Source organism: Neltuma alba, unplaced genomic scaffold (assembly GCF_004799145.2).
Source record: "Neltuma alba isolate B1F8T4 unplaced genomic scaffold, ASM479914v2 tig00002859_pilon, whole genome shotgun sequence".
In the NCBI taxonomy this organism is placed as follows: Eukaryota; Viridiplantae; Streptophyta; class Magnoliopsida; order Fabales; family Fabaceae; genus Neltuma; species Neltuma alba.
The window spans coordinates 32,212-53,336 of NW_021633046.1; the positions used below are offsets into that span (position 1 = coordinate 32,212).

Consider the following 21,125-nt stretch of genomic DNA (forward strand, 5'->3'; position numbering starts at 1 on the left):
TATTAGCAAAAGTAGTTTAAAAAAATAATACCTATTCATTGTCAATAATTAACTTAACTAATTTTTTTAATATACTAATAATAGAACACATAATTCACTAACCTAATCACCTTAATTAGCTCAAATTAGCTAACTAATTGGAAAATAGTAACAGAAGACATCTACCTAGGAAAACAAACACGCTTTCCTGGTTCCTTATTCATTTCATCTCTTGTTTCTTCCCCATGCTTAGGGATTTCCCAAAAAAAAAAAAACAAGGGAGAAAGACAGTTGCAAAAGGGAAATGAACTTACATTTTATTCCAAGATCACACCCATTAACATCAAAACACAAGTTAAATTTACAATAATACTATCAGTTAACAAGCCTAAACGCTAGTATTTTTCACAAGCACTCGGTGAATATATATAACACCATCAGTTGACAAGCCCAAACACTAGTATCTTTCTGATCCATCCCAACAAGATTATTGCCAGAAAATAGCACGCTTTATGTTACACACAACATCATATTTGACAAACGAACCTTCAGAAATACCAGCCCGGAAAGCAGAGATTATGTAATTCATTCCTTTCAACCAGAGATCTCAATGGCCTTAACCTCAGGTTTCTTGACCTCTTCCTTTGGAACAGTCACAGTGAGAACCCCATTTTCGATGGAAGCCTTCACCTGATCCATCTTCGCGTTCTCCGGCAACCTGAATCTCCTCATGAATTTCCCACTGCTACGCTCCACGCGGTGCCATTTCTCGTTCTTGTCTTCCTTCTCCACCTTCCTCTCTCCGCTTATCTGAAGCACCCTGTCGTCTTCGATCTCCACCTTCACCTCCTCCTTCTTCAGCCCTGGAAGATCTGCTTTGAACACGTGGGCTTCCGGCGTCTCCTTCCAGTCGATTCGAGTTCCCACAAACGCAGAATTTTCCCTAGAAAATGTTGAGAGAGAGTCCTTGAAGGGATCCCAGACGTCGAGTGAGAATGGTTCGAAATCGCTGCTCCTTCGGCCAGCAAAGAAACTTGGAATCAACGACATTTTCTAACCTTCGGACCGGAACCAGAATAAGATTTGAAGGAAAGAGTAGAAAGTGCTCCGATGAAGTAAGTAGCTGCTGAATCACGAACTCGCTCCTGTTTCTATGGAAGCGGTCGGGGGAGACATCTGGTATTTAAAGAAAGAGGAAGGAGAAATCTAGAAATCTAGTATTTTTTAGGTCGGTTTTGTGATATTTCCTGACGGACCCCAACTTTTCGCGAATTTTCTTTCGGAGGAATTAGGAAATCTTTCAAGTTATATAATTAAAAAAAAGTTAAAAAAGATACTGGCAATTGACATAGAGAGAATTTATAACACCTTTTAGGTTTTAAAAATGTATTTGTCATTTAATGATCAGAATTCCATTTGAAAGATAAAAATATTTTAATAAAAAATGTATCATGAAAAGAAATAACTAATGCAGGAGGCAAGAAAAAGTTGAATCTTTTATTTAAAATCAAACTAGAAATCTTGAATGCACCTTATGTCTCTGGCGGACAGTAATTAACTTCAGGAAAAATTAAGAAAAAAAGTTTCTTTTTAAAAAAATTTTACCCATGAGAATGACCTAAATTTACGAAGTGTTGCTACTTTTTATTCGTGTGTAAAGAAGGTAAGAAGAAGTATAGGTATCTAATGCGTATAAAATTTGTAACGTATTAGTACTTTTTACGTATAAGCTAAAAAAAATTAATAGAAAACTTTTCTTCAATTTTCTCTCGACTTTACTATTGCTCCCATTATAAAATACACTTTTTGGAGCCATAAAGTACATTAAGAAGAGAAAATTTCTTTAAAACAATACTTAAAGAACCTAAATTTTTATTTAAATCATTAAATTTGTCAAAATCTTAATTAGATCACATGACCTAAAGAGAAAGTTTAAAATTTATGAAATGACTTCAATATCCTTTTTACTAAAATTTGGAGATGAGAATTTTTTATCATTTTCTTGTTGCATAGGAGTTCTTAATAAAAGAAACTTGGCATCTACCATTACAAAGTCGGAAAATCGATTAAAGAGATAACAGTGAGTTAGTTTTTATATCAAACTTCCTTCCTCATTTATGCAAGTATGTTACAGAGATGGAAAGTTGTTAATTTATAATTCAAATGTGTTAACTGAGAAATAGAACATGTTAATTTTTAAGATTGTATTATGATAAAATTTTATTCAAAGAATTATTGTATGTTATAAAGACAGAAGGTTGTTAACTTAGAATTCAAATGTGTTACCCATGAAATGGAACATGCTAATTTTCAAAAGTTATATTGTGATAAAATTTTATTCAAAGACCTATTGTAAGTGTTATGGAGACAAAAAGTTGTGAATTTAAAATTGAAATGTATTATTTGTGAAATGAAAAATGTTAATTTTTGATATTATATTGTGATCCAGTTTTATTTAAAAATTTATTGTAATCATGTTTTGGAAATATAAAATTCTTAATTTATAATTGAAAGTTATTAACTGCATAATTGAAGTTATTAATTTTCAAGATTGTATTGCTAAAAAGTCTTATTTAGAGACTCATTATAAGTGTATTATGAAGATAAAAAATTGTTAATTTAAAATTAAAATGTATTAACTGTAAAATAAAATATGTTAATTTAAAATTCTCTTTGGTTTATAATGAAAGAGAGATTCGAGTCATTTCATAGAATGTTAAAATTTTTCTTTAAGGAGTTTGACAAATTTAATGACCCAAATAAAAATTTGGGTTATTTAAATGTTTTTTTAAAAAAGAATTTTCCTCTTTAAGAAGTAGATTTTTCTGCCCCAAATAATAGCTTTCGGTATTATTATATTTTTTTTTATTATTATTATTAAGTACTTAGATATAATTCATATATTTATTATTGAATATAAAAATTTCCATAAAATTCAATTATGTGATGTTAAGGTATTATTGGTTGGACCGAACTGGAAGAAAAGGACCTTGCAAACAAGTTATTGGGAGCATTAAGATCTAATATTGTGGATGAGTTGCGTGGCTTGTGCACGTGGCAGCAAATAATTTTTCCCATTTTTTCAAAATATTTTATTTCCAATTTATAACATCATTGTGTTTTTAAGGATATATCATTAATTTTGTTTTATTATCAATGTATCATTATTTTTCATCTCCTACATTAATTTTGTTTCTATTTTACATCTCTTGTTCTCACCCATTAATAGTAAATTACACTTCTCTGATTTTAAATATAAAACTCATTTTATATAATAAATTATGCTATAAAATGGATTTTGCATTGAGAGCTAAAGAAGTATATTGTTTGCAACTTCCATCTTGGTTTTCTAAGATGGCTTTGCAACTTAATCTGATTTTTTTATAAAAATATAAATTAATCTATATCATGAAAATTTGATTGAAATTGTTCGAAGTTATAAAGAAGGCTTAATGAAAAGAGATGCAAACGCAATGCCAAAAAGAAAAACTATACTCATTTTTGTACTCTTTTTGTTCTTAATATATAATCTAATTGTTGAGTTAATCTTGATTATAAATGTAAGATCCATTTTTTGTATTTATCAATTTTTCTTCAATTCATATATCATTAATTTTGTTTTATTATCAACGTATCATTATTTTTCACCTCCTCCATTAATTTTGTTCTATTTTACTTCTCTTGTTCTTGCTCATTAATAGTAAATTATACTTTTCCAATTCTAAATGTAAGACTTTTATAGTTTAAATTATAATATAAAATAGATTTTATATTTAAATCAGAAGAGTATATTGTTTGCAACTTCCATCTTGGTTTCCTAAAATGGCTTTGCAACTTAATCAAGTTTTTTTTTATAAAAATATAAATTAATCTATATCATGAAAATTTGATTGAATAGTTCGAAGTTATAAAGAAGGCTTAATGAAAAGAGATACAAATGCAATACGAAAAGGAAAAACTATACTCATTTTTGTACTCCTCCGATGCTTAACGTAGAACTTAATTGTTAAATTAATTTCAGTTTTAAATATAAAATCTATTTTTTATATTTATTAATTTTTTATAAATTACCCCTATTATACTTCTTCAACCATAATTAAGTAGAAAAAAGATAGAAGATATTAAGGAAAATGATTATAATATTTTAGAAAAAATATATCATATTTTTTATAATTAACTAACTTACCTAATTTTTTTAATATAATTAAATTAGTTAAATAAGTCTTACGTTATAGACTGGAGGAATATATTTTAAGTGAAGATGTGATGATCTTTTCGTGTTTTTTTTTTTGTGGGAGTTATCAGACTTGTGAAGATAATAAATTTTTTATTTTTTTTGGCCAGAATAGTACAATTTTTTAAATTGTTGAATAGACGTATCAACATAATGTTTAAAATTATTTAAATTATATCTTTCACGAAGGAAAAAATTTAAGTACTAAACCTTATGTGCTTAAGTAGTATACTTTATCAAGTTAAAACAAATACTGCCTCTCATCTTGAATATAAGATTCAGATAAAGAATTTATTTTGATTCTAGACTTCAATCCATTTTTTTTTCATAAATTTATAATTTTCTACTTAAAGTATTCATATTCATTTCACATATTAAGAGGCTCCTAATCAAAAGTAATTTCAATTCACATGATTAAAGAGAGTGGCTTAGAGAAATTGAGGCAAATTCGTTACAAATAATTAATTTATCAATTTTTTTAATATTTGTAAATTAGTTATCTAGTTGGATTAGAGATAGTATTATAAACTTAGAAAAATTAATCTTTTGATTCTTATAGCTTTAACTCATTTGTAATTCAATCTTAACTCAGTTCCTATAATTTTGACTTAGTTGTGACTCAATTCTTAAACTTTGACTTGCTGCAACTTCATTCTTATAGTTTTCACCATTTTATAATTTAGTTCCTACTTTTATTAGATATGTAATTTTATTTTTCTAAAATACAAGGACAAAATTATAAAATGGTTAAGACTATAGAAACCAAGTTGCAATGAGTCAAAATTTAAAGATTAAGTTATAACTGATTTAAAACTATAGAGACTAAATTACACCAAGTGAAAGTATATGGATTGAGTTACAAATGAGTTAAAACGACAATGACCAAAAGATTAATTTTTCTTGTAAACTTTAAGGCATAAGAATTTGTTAAATAATAAATAATATATAAAAATTCACATATTTTGATCTAATTAAAAAATATCTTGAATATATAAAAATAAAATATATAATTTTTTCCCTTTTATGAATTCAGAGGTCAGAACCAATTACTGAAGATTGATTGATAGATTGAAGAATTCAAATTATGCATGACCACAATTACGAGACATTTTTATTATAATATCTAGTGAAACCGAATATGTAGTAAAACATCGATAAAAAAACATATTATTCGTCAAAGACAACTATGGGGAATTTAAAATTTGCCTTTTTATTTTATTTTATTTTTATTTTTATTCGTTACAATATTCCTTCTGCTCTGTTATGCTGCGGGTACTGAACCATCATCCCCATGTCTGAGAAGCTGCCATTGCAGTGAACAGAAACCCGTTAGCTCAAAAAGGAAATGAAATTGAAATATGTTGAACTTGTCCTTCTGCCCTGGCAATTCGGATCAATTTTTTTTTAAAGAGTTAAAAGTGATAATTTTTTCACCAAAGTTTAATTTAGTTTTTTTATAAATAATTTTTTAACTTAAAAATGTGAAAAAAATAAGAGCTATTTTCTATTTACTTTCTATATGTATGATAGATGACTAGAGTTATTATAGATAATAAGATAAATTAATTCAACTTCCAGTAAGCATTTTCTATAAAGCAAATTCATGATATATTAAAAAGAAAGAATATATTTAAAAAAACTAAAAATAATTTGATAAAATCAAATGACAGCATATTAAATAGCAGTGAAAAAGAAACAATATCGATGGAGCAGTGAAAGAGAAACGCAAACCAGTTCTGGAGAGAATCCAATTAGAATCCTGGTCAACGCTCCAAGAAAAATATCCAAGCAGTCCTCTTCGTTTCGCATAAGCAACTTTCGCAGAAATGCTCTGAGTATCATCATAACCATACCAATCTGATCCTTTCTGCGCATAATTCGTCACATACGTTGAATTATAGCTCACTTTTGGCCTCACTGCTACGATATCCTCGTAGCTAACACCTCCAGCTTCCGGATTCGTCGCTGGCGCGAACAATCCGCCATTGTTAGGGTACCTCAACCTCCATTTATACCCATAAAACGGCAAGCCCATAGCCACTTTCTTCGCCGGAACGCCCGATCGGATCCATTTCGAAACCCCTTCGTCTCCGCTGAACAGCCCGCCCGGGTTATACAATGGAGCAGGTGGCTGGGTCGCATCTGGGTACCCATCTGGAATGAACAGGTCATAAACCATCACGTTGATCCAATCCAAGCTTTTGGCGATCTCCTGAAATGGGTAAAAATTCAACGGCGAAATCTGGTCTGATCCAGCCACGGCAGCTGATAAAAGCAACGCTGGTTTTCCAGAAGATCTTGATTCTGCTGCCACAGCAGATCGCCACTCGTTGATGAGAGAACCATAATTGGTTCTGTCTGTGTCTGAAGATGGGTATTCCCAATCAAGATCGAGGCCATGGAAGTTGTTATTTCTGGCAAGTTTGATGGAAGAATCAATGAATGATTTGCGGGTACTGGCACTGCTTGCCATTTGAGAAAATGTTGAACTCAAATCAGGTCCACCACCGCCACCAATGGACAAGAGGGTTTTAACAGAAGGATTCTTCTGTTGAACTGTTTGGGTGAAGGATGAGAATTGAGATGCTTTGGAAGAAGCAATGGTGACTGTGTTGGTGTTGGGATCAAGATCTGCAAATGCACAGAAGAGATGAGTGAAATAGGAGGCTTCAATGTCTGAAGCAGCGAGGCCACTTTCTGAATTCCAGTACCCTCCTTTGATGACAGATTGGGAAGAAGAGAATCTGAGACGGAGGATGAACACAAGGAACGGAATTATCAGAGATGGAAGCTTTCTGGTGTGAGCCATGGTGAGGCAGAGAAGAAGAAGATGATGGATAATGATCAAGTTGGAGTTTGAATGTTTGATCACCTTTGTGTGATTATATATGCGCGCGCGCACACATGTAACAGTGTGGCGTACAAGGTATATTAAGTAATGTTAATGAATGTTAGGCAATGGGTTTGAAAATTGGATTTTGTTTAATGGATTCTTCTCAAGCTATCGTATTGACAATGGCATTTAAAATTTGACCTTTTTTTTTTTTAAGTTATTCACATACTCATTATAATTTTAATTGAAACTCATGTTTGAAAGAGGTGGCCAAAAAAAAAAATTCGAGGAACTATTTAATCTTTAGTTCCAGCTGGACAATAAATTCTAACTAGGCTTTTGTTCTTTCTATCTTTACACAAATCTGTATTTTTATTCTAATTTTATGAAGTGTCTATGATATTAACATTTTATATAAAATTAAAGCAGTGATATAGTCAATGACAGACCCACATAGAAATCAATCACATCGGAAAGATTTTGCTTGAGAGAAAATTCCCTGGTCAGGTCACGTGTGTAATTTCAAGGCCAGCTCCTAACTGGTACCCAACCACAAACTTAGTTCGTCCTGAGCTTTTTTGTTTCGTACCTCACAGGCAAGTTGATTAATTAATTTAAATATATTTAAAATTTTTGTTAAATTAGTTATTTATAATAAATATGAGTTAATTTTTTAAGGTGTCATTTTGAAACATAATTATCTACCTTTAATAGAAACCCTTGACATGTATGATTAATAAGAATATTTTAAAAAATGAATCACAAGTTTAGAAAGAACAGATCAAATTTATGATTAAATTTAATTTCTAACAAACAACAAACAACAAGCCTTATCCCACTAGGTGGGGTCGGCTACATGAATCACACGACGCCATCGTGCTCTGTCAACAACCCAATTCTTAGATATGTTGTTGATTAGGAGGTCTCGTTCAATGACCTCATTCAGCGTTCTTTTCGGTCTTCCCCTGCCTCTTTTTATGGGACTCCATCTTGTTTGATCCACCCTCCTCACCGGGGCCTCCAAAGGCCTTCTCTGCACATGTCCAAACCATCTTAAGCGATTTTCAACCATTTTCTCTTGGATAGGTGCCACACCGACTCTTGTCCTGATCTTTTCATTTCGAATCCTATCTTTTCTTGTATGACCACACATCCATCTCAACATCCTCATTTCTGCTACTCCGACTTTGTGCTCTTGTTTTCCCTTTATTGCCCAACATTCACTACCATACATCATAGCTGGTCTTATAGCAGTTCGATAAAATTTTTCTTTAAGTTTCTCAGGTACCTTCTTATCGCAAATAACTCCGGTAGCTTTCCTCCACTTTAACCAGCTAGCTTGTATTCTATGAGAAATGTCTCTATCAATTTCCCCATCCTCCTGTATAATGGATCCTAGGTATTTAAACTTTGATACTTGAGGAATAATTTGCTCTCCCATCCTCACCTCCAAATCCCTATTACCTTGCCTCCCTCCAAAATCACAATGCATATATTCTGTTTTGTTCCTGCTCAAACGGAAACCTTTTGACTCCAAAGTCCTTCTCCATAACTCCAAACTAGTGTTAATCTCTTCTTTTGATTCCGCCATAAGAACTATATCATCCGCGAAGAGCATGGACTTAGGGATTCTTTCTTGAACAGGTTTAGTTAGAACATCCAGAATAATGTTAAACAAGTACGGACTCAGAGAGGATCCCTGATGTAGGCCAATCTTAACAGGGAAGTCCTTTGTCTCCCCCCAGGCGTCTTTACACTGGTAGTTACCGCCTCATACATATCTTGTATGACTTTGATATACGCAACCTGTACACCTTTCTTTTCAAAGCCTTCCACAATACATCTCTTGGCACACGATCATAAGCCTTTTCCAGGTCAATAAAAACCATATGTAAATCTCTTCTTTTACTTCTATATCTCTCCATTAACCCCCTTAGTAAATAGATTGCTTCCGATGTGGATCTCCCTGGCATAAATCCAAATTGGTTTTCCGAAATAGAAGTCTCCAACCTCAATCTATATTCCATCACTTTTTCCCACAACTTCATTGTATGACTCATAAGTTTTATCCCCCTGTAGCTTGCACAGTTTTGAATGTCTCCTTTATTCTTGTAAAGAGGAACTAAAATGCTTTTCCTCCACTCATCCGGCATATTTTCAATAGGGATACCATCAGGCCCAACGGCTTTTCCATTGTCCATTTTCTTGAGAGCCGCCTTAACCTCTCCAATACGTATCCTGCGGTAGAAAGCCAAATTCCGATCATCTTCGTTAATTAGCAAGTCCTGCAAGTCCTGAGTCGCATAATTGCTTCCCTCATTAAACAACTTGTAAAAGTAAGCCTCCCATCTATCCTTAATATCACCATCAGTAACTAACACTTTACCATCTTCATCCTTTATACACTTTACTTGGTCCAGATCTCTCTTTTTCCTCTCCTTTTGCTTTGCGATCTTGTAAATATTTCTTTCTCCTGTCTTTGTTCCTAACTCCTGATAAAACCCTTCATAAGCTTTAGTACGAGCTTCGCTCACTGCTCTTTTTGTCTCTTTTTTAGCCAACTGATACTTTTCCTGGTTCTCTACACTATTGCACAAGTGTATGGCCTTAAAACAATCTTTTTTCTGTTTGACTTTCTCTTGCACACTCTTATTCCACTACCAAGTCTCCTTATCTCTTTGACCAGGACCTTTGGATTCTCCCAAAATTGCTTTAGCTACCAATCGAACCCTTGTAGCTATCTCTTCCCACATCATATTTGCATTTCCCTGCAACTCCCAATTCCCTTCCTTCAAAAGAGTCCTTTTGAATAACTCCCGCTTCTCTCCTTTTAACTGCCACCACTTAATCCTGGGTTTTGCCACTTGATGGTACTTTTGCCTGGTACTCTTAAAACATACATCAAGGATAAGTACTCTATGTTGGGCACTCACCCCGTCTCCTAGAATCACTTTGCAATTAGTACACAATCTTCTGTCCGGATTCTTAACCAAAAAGAAATCAATATGTGATTTTGAGACACCACTTTTATACGTGATTAAATGCTCCTCTCGCTTCTTAAAACAAGTGTTGACAATCTTAAGATCGTATGCAAGAGAAAAATCGAGAATAGATTGTCCTCCACTATTAAGCTCCCCAAAACCAAAACCACCATGGGCCCCGTTGAATTGTCCTGCTTCTTTACCAACATGTCCATTAAGGTCCCCACCGATAAAAATTTTTTCTTCGAGTGGTATGCTTTGAACCAAGCCCTCCATATCTTTCCAAAACTTATCTTTAAGGTGTGCCTCTGCCCCAACCTGAGGTGCATAGGCACTAATGATATTGATAGTATCCTTTCCAACAATTACTCTTAACGATATTATTCTGTCCTCAAACCTTTTAACCTCTACCACGTTTTTTTTCCATGTCCCATCAGCGATAATACCAACCCCATTCCTTGTGCTCACCTTTCCTGTGTACCAAAGTTTATACTCTCCAAGTTCCTTGGCAGCTTCTCCAGTCCATTTGGTTTCTTGGAGGCATAAGATATTAATCCTTCTGTCCCTCATAACTCCTGCTACTTCCATAGATTTCTCATTTAATTTCCTAATATTCCAAGTGCCAAATCTAATCTCAGTCTCATGAACTAACTTCTTGTTATTGCAGTTAATCATCCATATTCCAATGCATCAATCATCAATCTATAAATATACATATAATATAAATAGTAATTACATATATAAATATATATAATAAAATTCATGATAAATAATATTATTTATAGGATGTAATATTCTGGTCTTTATTGTTAGTCACTTGCAAGAGGAAATTTTAGTCCTAAATATAAATCACTTGTACTTTGTTTAATGCTCCTTTTCCAATTTTTCCCTATTAATTATAATAAGAAATTAATTGACTCAGATTTTTTTGTCAATATCCATATCTCTCTTTAATAAGGCAAAAAAATGAAAGATTTCATCTATTCAATGCTGTTCTTGATATGAGAAACTCTTATAAATAACTACCAACAAAGAGTAAATGATGCAACTCCTTTCGATCCATTATTGTAGATGTACCTTCTGGCTTTTATAGAACTCATCTTGACAAAATTAATTGATAATAGCACTCCTTCAACACCAAGCCAATATATCAAATTGTGCGTTGTTATAATTAAAGAAAATGAGTAACAACTGAGAAAATTAACTGTAATTTAGTGTTTTTAGTCAAATTTAGTTTTACAAAATCACTGAATGCAATTTTTGAAGTCAGGATGGCAGAGGAAGCTTGCCTTGCTCCAAGTAGTTGACATTTTAGCATAACACACGGTGGATGGCACACTAGACATAAATGGAATTAAATGATGAGGCGGCTAAAGTATGAGGATTACTATTTTAGTCAATTCTTGAATACTATGCAGTACACACGTTGCTGAAGTAGAAAAGACTTCTCACCCTTATCCAACAAAGGCAAAGACTTGATTTTGGAATACTGTCGGGTACTAAATATGAATACTTTTCTCAGCATGATTTAAATTTTGATTCGTGATGTTATGAGGGATTACTCTCTTCCGCTGATCCAACTCCTATTGGTACTATGTATTTGATATTGAATGCATATATATGATAGTATTAGGAAGCATCATAAGTTTACTGGTAAAAAAAAAAAAAAAGCATCATAAGTTTGTTGGATGAAAGTCTGATATTTGATATAAGGAGGATAACTGAGTTTTAACTCAAAAATCACTTTAAGGTTGAAATAACTTTTTTCTAACTCTTGACTCTTAGTTTTTTTTTTCATATTTGAATATTCTGAAACAAACTTTTTAAATATATCCAAGTTTTTCTCAAACTAACTTCTTTTTATTAAAACATATATAAACATACTCCTCCAGTCCTTAATATAAGACTCATTTAACTAATTTGATTATATTAAGGAAGTTAGGTAAGTTAATTAATTATAAGAAATGTGACACGTTTTTTCTAAAACACCATAATCATCTTTCTTAATACCTCCTCTCCCTTTTGTACTTGATTATGGTTGAGGAAGTATCTATAGGGGTAATTTAGAGAAAATTGATAAATATGATAAATGGGTCTTATATTTAGAACCAAAACTAACTCAATAATTGGGTCCTATATTAAGGACCGGAGGAGTATTACACATTACACTAATTAATTTTTATCCCAGCTTCAATTTATAAAATTTAGTTGGATAGAAGTGACCTTTACCAATGTTAATCCAAACAAACCAGTCAATGTAGCTTTCTGATGATTCCTTATTTGGGACGCGCAAGGTAGAAAACAGCACATATTCTTGCTGGCATATACTTTGAAAACCAATAGCCTCATGTCATTTTTAGCGTACAAAAAAATAATGATTTACGCCACAAATTCTATTTGATTGAACAAGACTTGTCTGTCATCTAATTGGAAGATAGATGGCAAAACGAAATTATCATTTTTAATTGATAAATAATACTACTATAATTTTATTATGTATTTTATTTTAATAAATATAATTATAAATATTTGATAAATTAAATAAACTACTCTATTCATGAAGTGTCAAAACCAAAATCTATAGTCTGAAACTTGAGGGATCAAAACCAAAATGAGAACAAACTTGAAGGACTAAAGATTATATTAACCCTTAAAAAATAGTTAAAAGAGATATTGGAAATTGACATATAGAGAATTTATAACACTTTTTAGTTTTTAAAAATGTATTTGTCATTTAATGATCAGAATTCCATTTGAGAGATAAAAATATTTTAATTAAAAATGTGTCATGAAAAGAAATAATTAATACAGGAGGTAAGAAGTTGAATCTTTTATTTAAAATCAAACGAGAATTCTTGGATGTACCTTGTGTTTATGACGGAGAGTAATTAACTTGAGCAAAAATTAAGAAAAAAGTTTCTTATTAAAAAATTTTACTGACCTAAATTTATGAAGTATTAGTACTTTTTACGCGTGCACAAAGAAGATAAGAAGAAGTATAGGCGTCTAATGCATATAAAATTTGTGAAGTATTAGTACTTTTTACGTACAAATTACTTGTCTTCAATTTTTCCTTAACTTTAACCTAAATTTTTATTTAGATTATTAAATTTGTCAAAATTTTAATTAGATCACATGATCTAAAAAGGAATTTTAAAATTTATGAAATGACTTCAATGCCTTTTTTACTAGAAACCTAAAGATGAGGATTTTCTATCATTTTCTTGTTGCGTAAGAGTTCTTAATAAAAGAAACTAGGTATCTACCATTTCAAAGTTAGAAAATCGATCAAAGGGACAACAATGGGTTAGTTTATATATAAAACTTCCTTCGTTATTCATGCAAGTATGTAATAGAAATAGAAAGTTGTTAATTTATAATTCAAACATGTTAACTAAGAAATAAAATATGTTAGTTGTTACGATTGTATTACGATAAAATTTTATTGAAAGACTTATTGTAAGTGTGTTATAAAGATAGAAAGTTGTTAATTTAGAATTGAAATACGTTAACTATGAAATAGAACATGTTAATTTTCAAAGGTTATATTGTGATGTTAATTGTGAAATGGAACATGTTAATTTTTAAAGGTTATATTGTGATCAAATTTTATTCAAAGAGCTATTGCAAGTGTTATGAAGATAAAAGGTTGTGAATTTAAAATTAAAACATATTATTTATGAAATGAAATAAGTTAATTTTTAATATTGTTTTATGATCAAGTTCTATTTAAAGATTTATTGTAATCATGTTTTGAAAATATAAAAATCTTAATTTATAATTGAAATTTGTTAAGTGCATAATTGAATTTGTTAATTGCATGATTGTAATTGTTAATTTTCAGGATTGTATTGTTAAGAAGTTTTATTTAAAGACTTATTATAAATATATTATGGAGATAAAAAAATTATTAATTTAGAATTGAAACGTGTTAACTGTAAAATGAAATATGTTAATTTAAAATTCTTTTTTAGCTTTTAATAAAAGAGACATTTGAGTCATTTTATAGAATTTTAAAATTTTTCTTTAAGGAGTTTGACAAATTGAATAACCCAAATACAAATTTGGATTATTTAAATGCTTTTTTTAAAAAAATTTCCTCTTTAAGAAATAGATTTGTTTGCCCCAAACAGTGGACTTAGGTATTATTACTATTACTATTATTATTAAGTACTTAGACGCAATTAATATCTTTATTATTAAATTATAAAAATTTCCATAAAATTCAATGCTAAAATTGCAATAAAAAGCCCTTGAATTAACAAAATCACAAAATGGGTACTTAAATAAGTTTAATTGCTCGGAGGGACCAGGTCTTAAATTGCAATTAGCAAATCATGCTTAAAAGCAGTGTTTAAATAGCCGGATCGGACCGGACGGTCTGACCGGCTGAACCGCTGACCGGACACTCCTTCAGCTCGATCCAAGTGGAAAACTCGTTCTAAAGGTTAAACCGGATTTGCCCGGCATTAGGCCGCTATTAAGCCGTTAACCGTTAAAAACCCGGGAATCGGAGCAGCTAAGTGAAAGCCGTCCGGCCAGAACCAGTCCAAACTTCCACCTCCAGAGTCCACTTGTAACTTCCGTCAAAGAAAATCCAATACCTCAAAACTGGTTTGGAAACGTTGATTACATGTCCCCAGCACCCACTCTTTTCTCTATCATGGGTATGGAAAAGAGGAGGAGTAGAAGAAGAGCGTAAAGAAGAGAAGGAAGAAGAAGAAGAAAGAAGAGGAGAAGAAGAATGTCTCACGAGATTAGCACCAATTATATCCAAAACTATCAGATCAACAACAAAAAAGTCTAAGATCATAGATTGGAGAGAGAAAAAATAACGAGCGTCATCTTTAGCCAGTATGAAGTTCAAAGCATTCTGAAATACCGGAGAAGAAGAAATTTTGACAGCAACACGCTTGAGCTTGAGAAGCTAAAAGAGTTTGAATACCCAAAAAGTTAAAAACTGAAAAGTAAAAGTTGATGTTGCGTTTCAGACATATTACTATCAGACTCTTTAATTTTTATTTTAAAAAAGTAAAAATTGCCTTAATTTTCATTCATCTCCACCGTCTATCAATTTAATCTTGTTTTCTACTATTTTTTTCAGCGGCCAACACATTCCCAATACTGAACACAGAAGACTTGTAATTATAGCACCCTATGTACTAGCTACTAGGCATCAGGTGACGTACAGCTAAGGAGCAAAATAATCGCTTATTTTAGATTAAAAAAATTGATTCTATGAGTGCCTATATATATATATACACATATATATACTACCATAAATATTTTTTATTTGTATACATATAATATGATATTTAATTTAATTATTATATTACCGGTCTAACCATACGGTCTGACCGATTCAACCGTTTGAACCGTGACCCGCTAGTCTTTCCGGCTCTAGATCCGGTCCGGCTTTTAAAACATTGCTTAAAAGGCTAAAATACCTCTTTGTTATTGAAATCCATTTATGAAGGCAAACATAAAAATATTCATGGCGGGAGCAAGAAGAGAAGGAAGAGACGACGTGTTTTATAGCTTCTAAGCCTGGGAATCAAGCGAGTAATACTTCTAATTACACTCTCCTTCTGTTCTTTCATTTGAGACCGAGCAATGTGATATTGTTCTTCAATTTTGTGAGTTCTACCGTCAGTCACTGGGTGTTATACTTTGGGAAGGAGTGAGAGGTGAAGTTGATGATGGCAAATGCTAATTGAAGGAGGTTGTGGTTAATTTAAAGTGAGATAGATATTTTTGTTTTTCTAATCTGACTGTTCATGTATGATTTCTGTGGATTTGGTTATGATAGAGAGGGGTCACAATGTGAGGAATGACAAAATGTGAGAGGGAAAATAGAAGGAGGTAATAATTGTTAATTTGAGTATGAAGTTTCGGGGGCTGTAATGAAGGGAGTGAATCAGAATGTTATCATTTTAAATGCCAAAGTTATAAAATTCTAATGTCAACTTGGTAATCGAAGAGGCTGTTAGTTTTAATTTTCATATGTAAATGATTGAGCTGATGAAATAAAATTATATTAAATTCAAACGTGATTTTCCTATCTTTTGGTAGTAGCTTCATAGTATTTTTTAAACCTAATTTTCTACCAATCTTCCAAATTCAAATGGTTAATTGCAAAAACTAATTATTATCAAAGCACCTATGATTTTTTGTTATTTGATTCACTGTTGTTGCAATTTTGCTTAATAGTGTTGTAACTGTGTACTATTTATTATGATGACAGCAACATGACATGAAAAATCTGAAAATGGTAGTTTTTTGTTTATGGGCAGAACAATATCAATGTTTTGTATTTATCAATTCTAAATGGTAATAAGATAGATCTATCACATATTCTGAAGTTAATAAGAAACCCAATATCACACTTGTAATTTCACTTATTAAACTTACTATTTGGCTTACTACTCTTGTCATTTGACTTACCGCTCTTGTCATTTAGCAGTAAAATGTGGAAATAATGACGATTTTTTATGAAACTTAATTTCATGAGAAACCTCATGATAGAATTGTCATTTCGCTTAACATTCTTATCATTTTACCGCTCTTATTATTTAGCTGTGTAATGTGAAAATAATGGCAAATTTCCATAAAAGTATTATATCCATAGAAGTATTATATGTCAATTTCTACTAAGTTAATGTGAATAGCTTTTCAATACTTGTTATTTGTCATACTAAACTTGTTATTTCCCATACTAAACTTGTTATTCGTAATTAAATTGTAAAAATAATGTCAATTCCTACTCAAACATAAGTTAATGTGAATAATTTTTCACCACTTGTTATTTTTCATACTAGACTTGTTATTCACATCTAAATTATGAAAATAATGTCAAATTTTACTAAAACTTAAGTTAATGTGAATTGTTGTTTCCCATATTAGACTTATTATTTCCTATACTAAATTTATCATTAGTAATAAAATTGTGAAAATAATGATAATTTCTGATAAAACTTAAGTTAATGTAAATAGCTTTTCAACACTTATTATTTCTTATATTAAGTTTGTTATTTCCCATACTAGACTTGTCATTCACAACTAAATTGTGAAAATAATATCAATTTCTACTAAAACTTAAGTTAATATGAATAGTTTTACAACACTTGTTATTTTTCATACTAAACTTGTCATTGATAATGATTTAACTGATGTAGTTCTACTAGCTTATCTCTGTATCAGTAGTGATTCTAGTTCTTAGCTAGATATTCAATTACGTTTTCACCATACATAGTTACTCTGTTTTTGCTATATACAATAGCAGTTTTTTATTTAAGTTGTGATAAGCATGAAATTAGTCTTTCAAGCCTGAGTGGAGCTTTTGTTCTATAAGTCATAGATATATTATATCAGCATGAGATGAGATTGTGGAATAAGGAGAGATTGCAGAGAATGAGAGTTTTTATATGAAGAGTACTATATTAGCATTACATATTTTGCAGAAAATTAAATATGGAAGCTCCACGATTAACATGTTTTCATTTCTTCCATTGCAAATCAATGGGTTGGGAAAAACATGAAAGAAAATTACAGTTCTGGGACAAGTAGCCAAGCAGTTTTCTGGATTACATTAATGGTGGCTTAATAGGTTCGTCAGTGGAAAAGGAGAAAGAAGACGAAGGAGAGTAGAAGAAGGAAAGAGAAGGAAGAAGAGAGAGAGAGAGGAGGTCAGAAGAGAAGAAAGAAAGAAGGACTTTTTGGTCTTTTAAACTTGATTTGATAATTATAATTTAAGACTTGGTCTCTCCAAACAATTTTTATTTATTCAAGTGCCTATTTGTCATTTTACCATTTCAAAGGTCTTTTAATGCCATTTTTCCAAATTCAATTATGTGATGTTAAGGTATTATTGGTTGGACCAAACTGGAAGCAAAAGTCCTTGCAAATAAGTTATTGGAAGCATCAAATATTGTGGATGAGCCGCATGGCATGTGCACGTGGCGGCAAATCATTGTGTTTGTAAGGACATATCATTAATTTTGTTTCTATTCTCTTGTTCTTGCTCATTAATAGTAAATTATACTTCTTTAATTCTAAATATAAGACTTATTTTGTAACATAAATTATACTACAAAATAAGTCATGTGTTTGAGAACCAAAGGAGTATATTGTTTGCAACTTCCATCTTGGTTTTCCTAGATGGCTTTGCCACTTAATCTATTATCTCCGGTTGTAATTCTTTTTTATAAAAATGTAAATTAATCTATAGCATGAAAATTTGATTGAAATAGTTCGAAGTTATAAAGAAGGATTAATGAAAAGAGATACAATGCAGTACGAAAAAGAAAAACTATACTTATTTTTGTACTCTTTCGGTGCTTAGCATAAAGTCTAATTATTGAATTAATCTTTGTCTTAAATTTAAAATCTATTTTTTTATATTTATCAATTTTTGCTAAATTAGTGCTATGATACTTCCTCAAATATGATCAAATAGCAAATGAGAAGACATTAAAGAAAATGATTATGATATTTTAAAAAATATATATCAAATTTTTTATAATTAACTAACTTACTTAATTTTTTTAATCTAATTAAATTAGTTAAATAATTCTTCAAGTTTGCACTCGAGGAGTATATTTTAAGGGAAGAGATTGATGCGATGGTCAATATAATCTTTTTGTTTGTGAGGGAGTTATCAGACTCGCGAAGATAATAAATTTTTTATTTTTTTTTGCCGAAATAGTACAATTTTTTAAATTGTTGAAGAGATGTATCAACATGATGTTTAAAATTATTTAAACTGTTATAAATATAATATTTTTGTGGATGTCTATGCATCTCCTATTATTTCTTATATCTCCTATAATCTCTAATATCTCCCATTATCTCTATATCTCATGATTATCTCATATTATTATGTAATCTGTAGATTCTATCAAGAAATACTCTCTTGTTGATCATCTCTTTCTTTGTATTATTCTTTTCTATTTCTTCTATATTTACAACACGTTATCAGCACGAAATTCTAACCAAGGTGCGTATAATATACCTTTCTATCCCAACATAATTTTAGAGCATCATTTTTATTATTTCTCTAGAGTATCTTTTGCTCTATTCAAATAAAAATATCTCGAGCATCATACATATAGTGTTTCAGAGTATCCATATTCCTATTCAATTTATCTAGGATAATCTAAGTCATTATATGGAATTAAAATGATTATTTACTGTTGTTTTAAACATCAGGTTCCATGGCTATGATTGGAGATTTTGCTTTACGTTTTAGTGCTACAATTTAATTTTAATATAGATATTATACCTTCCATTATGATGAGAGGATTTTTTTTTCTCCTCCATTTCTTATGACTTGACGTCACTATTTCGATGGAACCCGAAATTCCAGTAGATACTAGCAGTATCCTTAAGATTTATCATCTAAAGTTAAATTGCCAGAAGCCATATAATTCTAAGTTTCATCTCATTGTAATTAAATGGCTAGAAGCCATATAATTCTGATTTTCCATTCTTTTCAAATTAAATGGTTAAAAACCATATGATTTTGATTTTCTATATTATAACCAGAAGCTATGGAACTTTGATTTTTTATCCTATGGCTAGAAGCCATACAAATATGGCTAATTCTCTATTTTTTTAAATGGCTTGAAGCCATATATATTTGAATTTTTTTATCTCATTAAAAGGCTAGATGCCATATAATTGTATTTTCTGTTTTATAGCCAGAAGTCATATAGATATTTAATTTATCTTTATTTATATATATCATGTTGAATTTCCTATTTTATGGCCAGAAGCCATATATATATAATTTTTCTATATCTTCTTAAATGGTTCGCATCTATATAACTTTGATTTTCTATCTTATGACCAGAAGTCATAAATATTTAATTTTTTTATTTTATTAATTGGCTAGAAGCTATATAACATTCAAATTTTTATCTTACGGTTAGAAATTATATATCTTTAATTTTTTTATTTTGAAATTAAATAGCTAGATGTCATGTATCTTTATTTTCTTTATTAAATGGCCTGAAGTCATATAGTTTTGATTATGAGAAAGATCAATGTATGGTTTTTTTATAAAAGAAAAATTATGACAATTAGAATTATAAATAATGTAGCCCAGAAAACTAATGATTATATATTGAAAAATGTGTTGGTAAAAGAGTTTACCTTTTCTCTTTATTTCATATTACATTTAATTAATTTAAAATTTAAGTTTTATTCTTATCTTATTCTCATATATTTTTGACATTCAATTTGATATTTATTAATATTATAATTTCCTATTACTAAATGGCCAGCAGTCATTACACTCATGCTATTGAATGACATGAAAATAATAACTTATGATGTTTTTAAAGTCCTGAAGGCTTATGGTTCAAATATCAAAGAACACAAATGATTTTTAAAATATATATATTTACTATATAGAGTCTTGAATACTAATGACTTATAAATAGCCTTGAAGGCTTATGATTTAAATCTTCGTAACTATATATTTTGATTTTAGTCCTTATAGATTTTTTCAAATTCTTGTTGGATTTATAAATTTATGAATAAGTTTTGAAACATTACATAATACATACAAATAAGTGAAGTTTTTGAATAACGAAATATCCAGAAAATTTTATGTTTTGAAAATACACACACACACACTTCATACTTTGAAAAAGCATAACAAGAAGTAAAGTATATCATATAGTGAAAAAACAATATATGTTAGTTTCTGAACAACTATATATAGCATTTTCTAAAGAACTATATATAATCAAAAAAATTGATATAATTCTAGAAGAGCTAATAACAAAAGGTTGATATAATTTCTGAAGAACTAGTAATTGATAATGAAAATTATGACCCATAAACATATATATTAGAATATTTGTTTATCAATGGGTCTTAAGGTGATAATACAATTGGATTGAAATTCATTATTATATCTGAATTAGGAAGCATTTTGATTTTTAAGTTAAAGATATGTTATTAGCTTACTATATGCTATTCACTCTATTTGAAATATAGAAATAAGAAAAATATATTTATATGACTTGAGGGGAAGATTGTTGAAATACAAGTGTGAATTATGTTGGATAGAATTTGTTATTATTAATATTAA

The 21,125-nt window shown here is 30.3% G+C and overlaps 2 protein-coding genes across 2 annotated transcripts; both read right to left on the reverse strand.

Annotated features, from left to right (window-relative positions):
• Positions 1-490: 490 nt before the first annotated feature.
• LOC114739499 (18.2 kDa class I heat shock protein-like) lies at positions 491-1,081 on the reverse strand. Its single transcript, XM_028927558.1, has one exon. The coding sequence runs from the start codon at positions 1,027-1,029 to the stop codon at positions 574-576; it is 456 nt and encodes a 151-aa protein (XP_028783391.1). The 5' UTR covers positions 1,030-1,081; the 3' UTR covers positions 491-573.
• A 4,322-nt stretch (positions 1,082-5,403) lies between these two features.
• On the reverse strand, positions 5,404-7,051 carry LOC114739498 (class V chitinase-like). The gene is made up of 2 exons (XM_028927557.1): positions 5,945-7,051; positions 5,404-5,516 (listed from the first exon to the last, which is right to left on the reverse strand). The coding sequence occupies exons 1-2, from the start codon at positions 7,020-7,022 to the stop codon at positions 5,497-5,499; spliced, it is 1,098 nt and encodes a 365-aa protein (XP_028783390.1). The 5' UTR covers positions 7,023-7,051; the 3' UTR covers positions 5,404-5,496.
• Between the last annotated feature and the right edge of the window lie 14,074 nt (positions 7,052-21,125).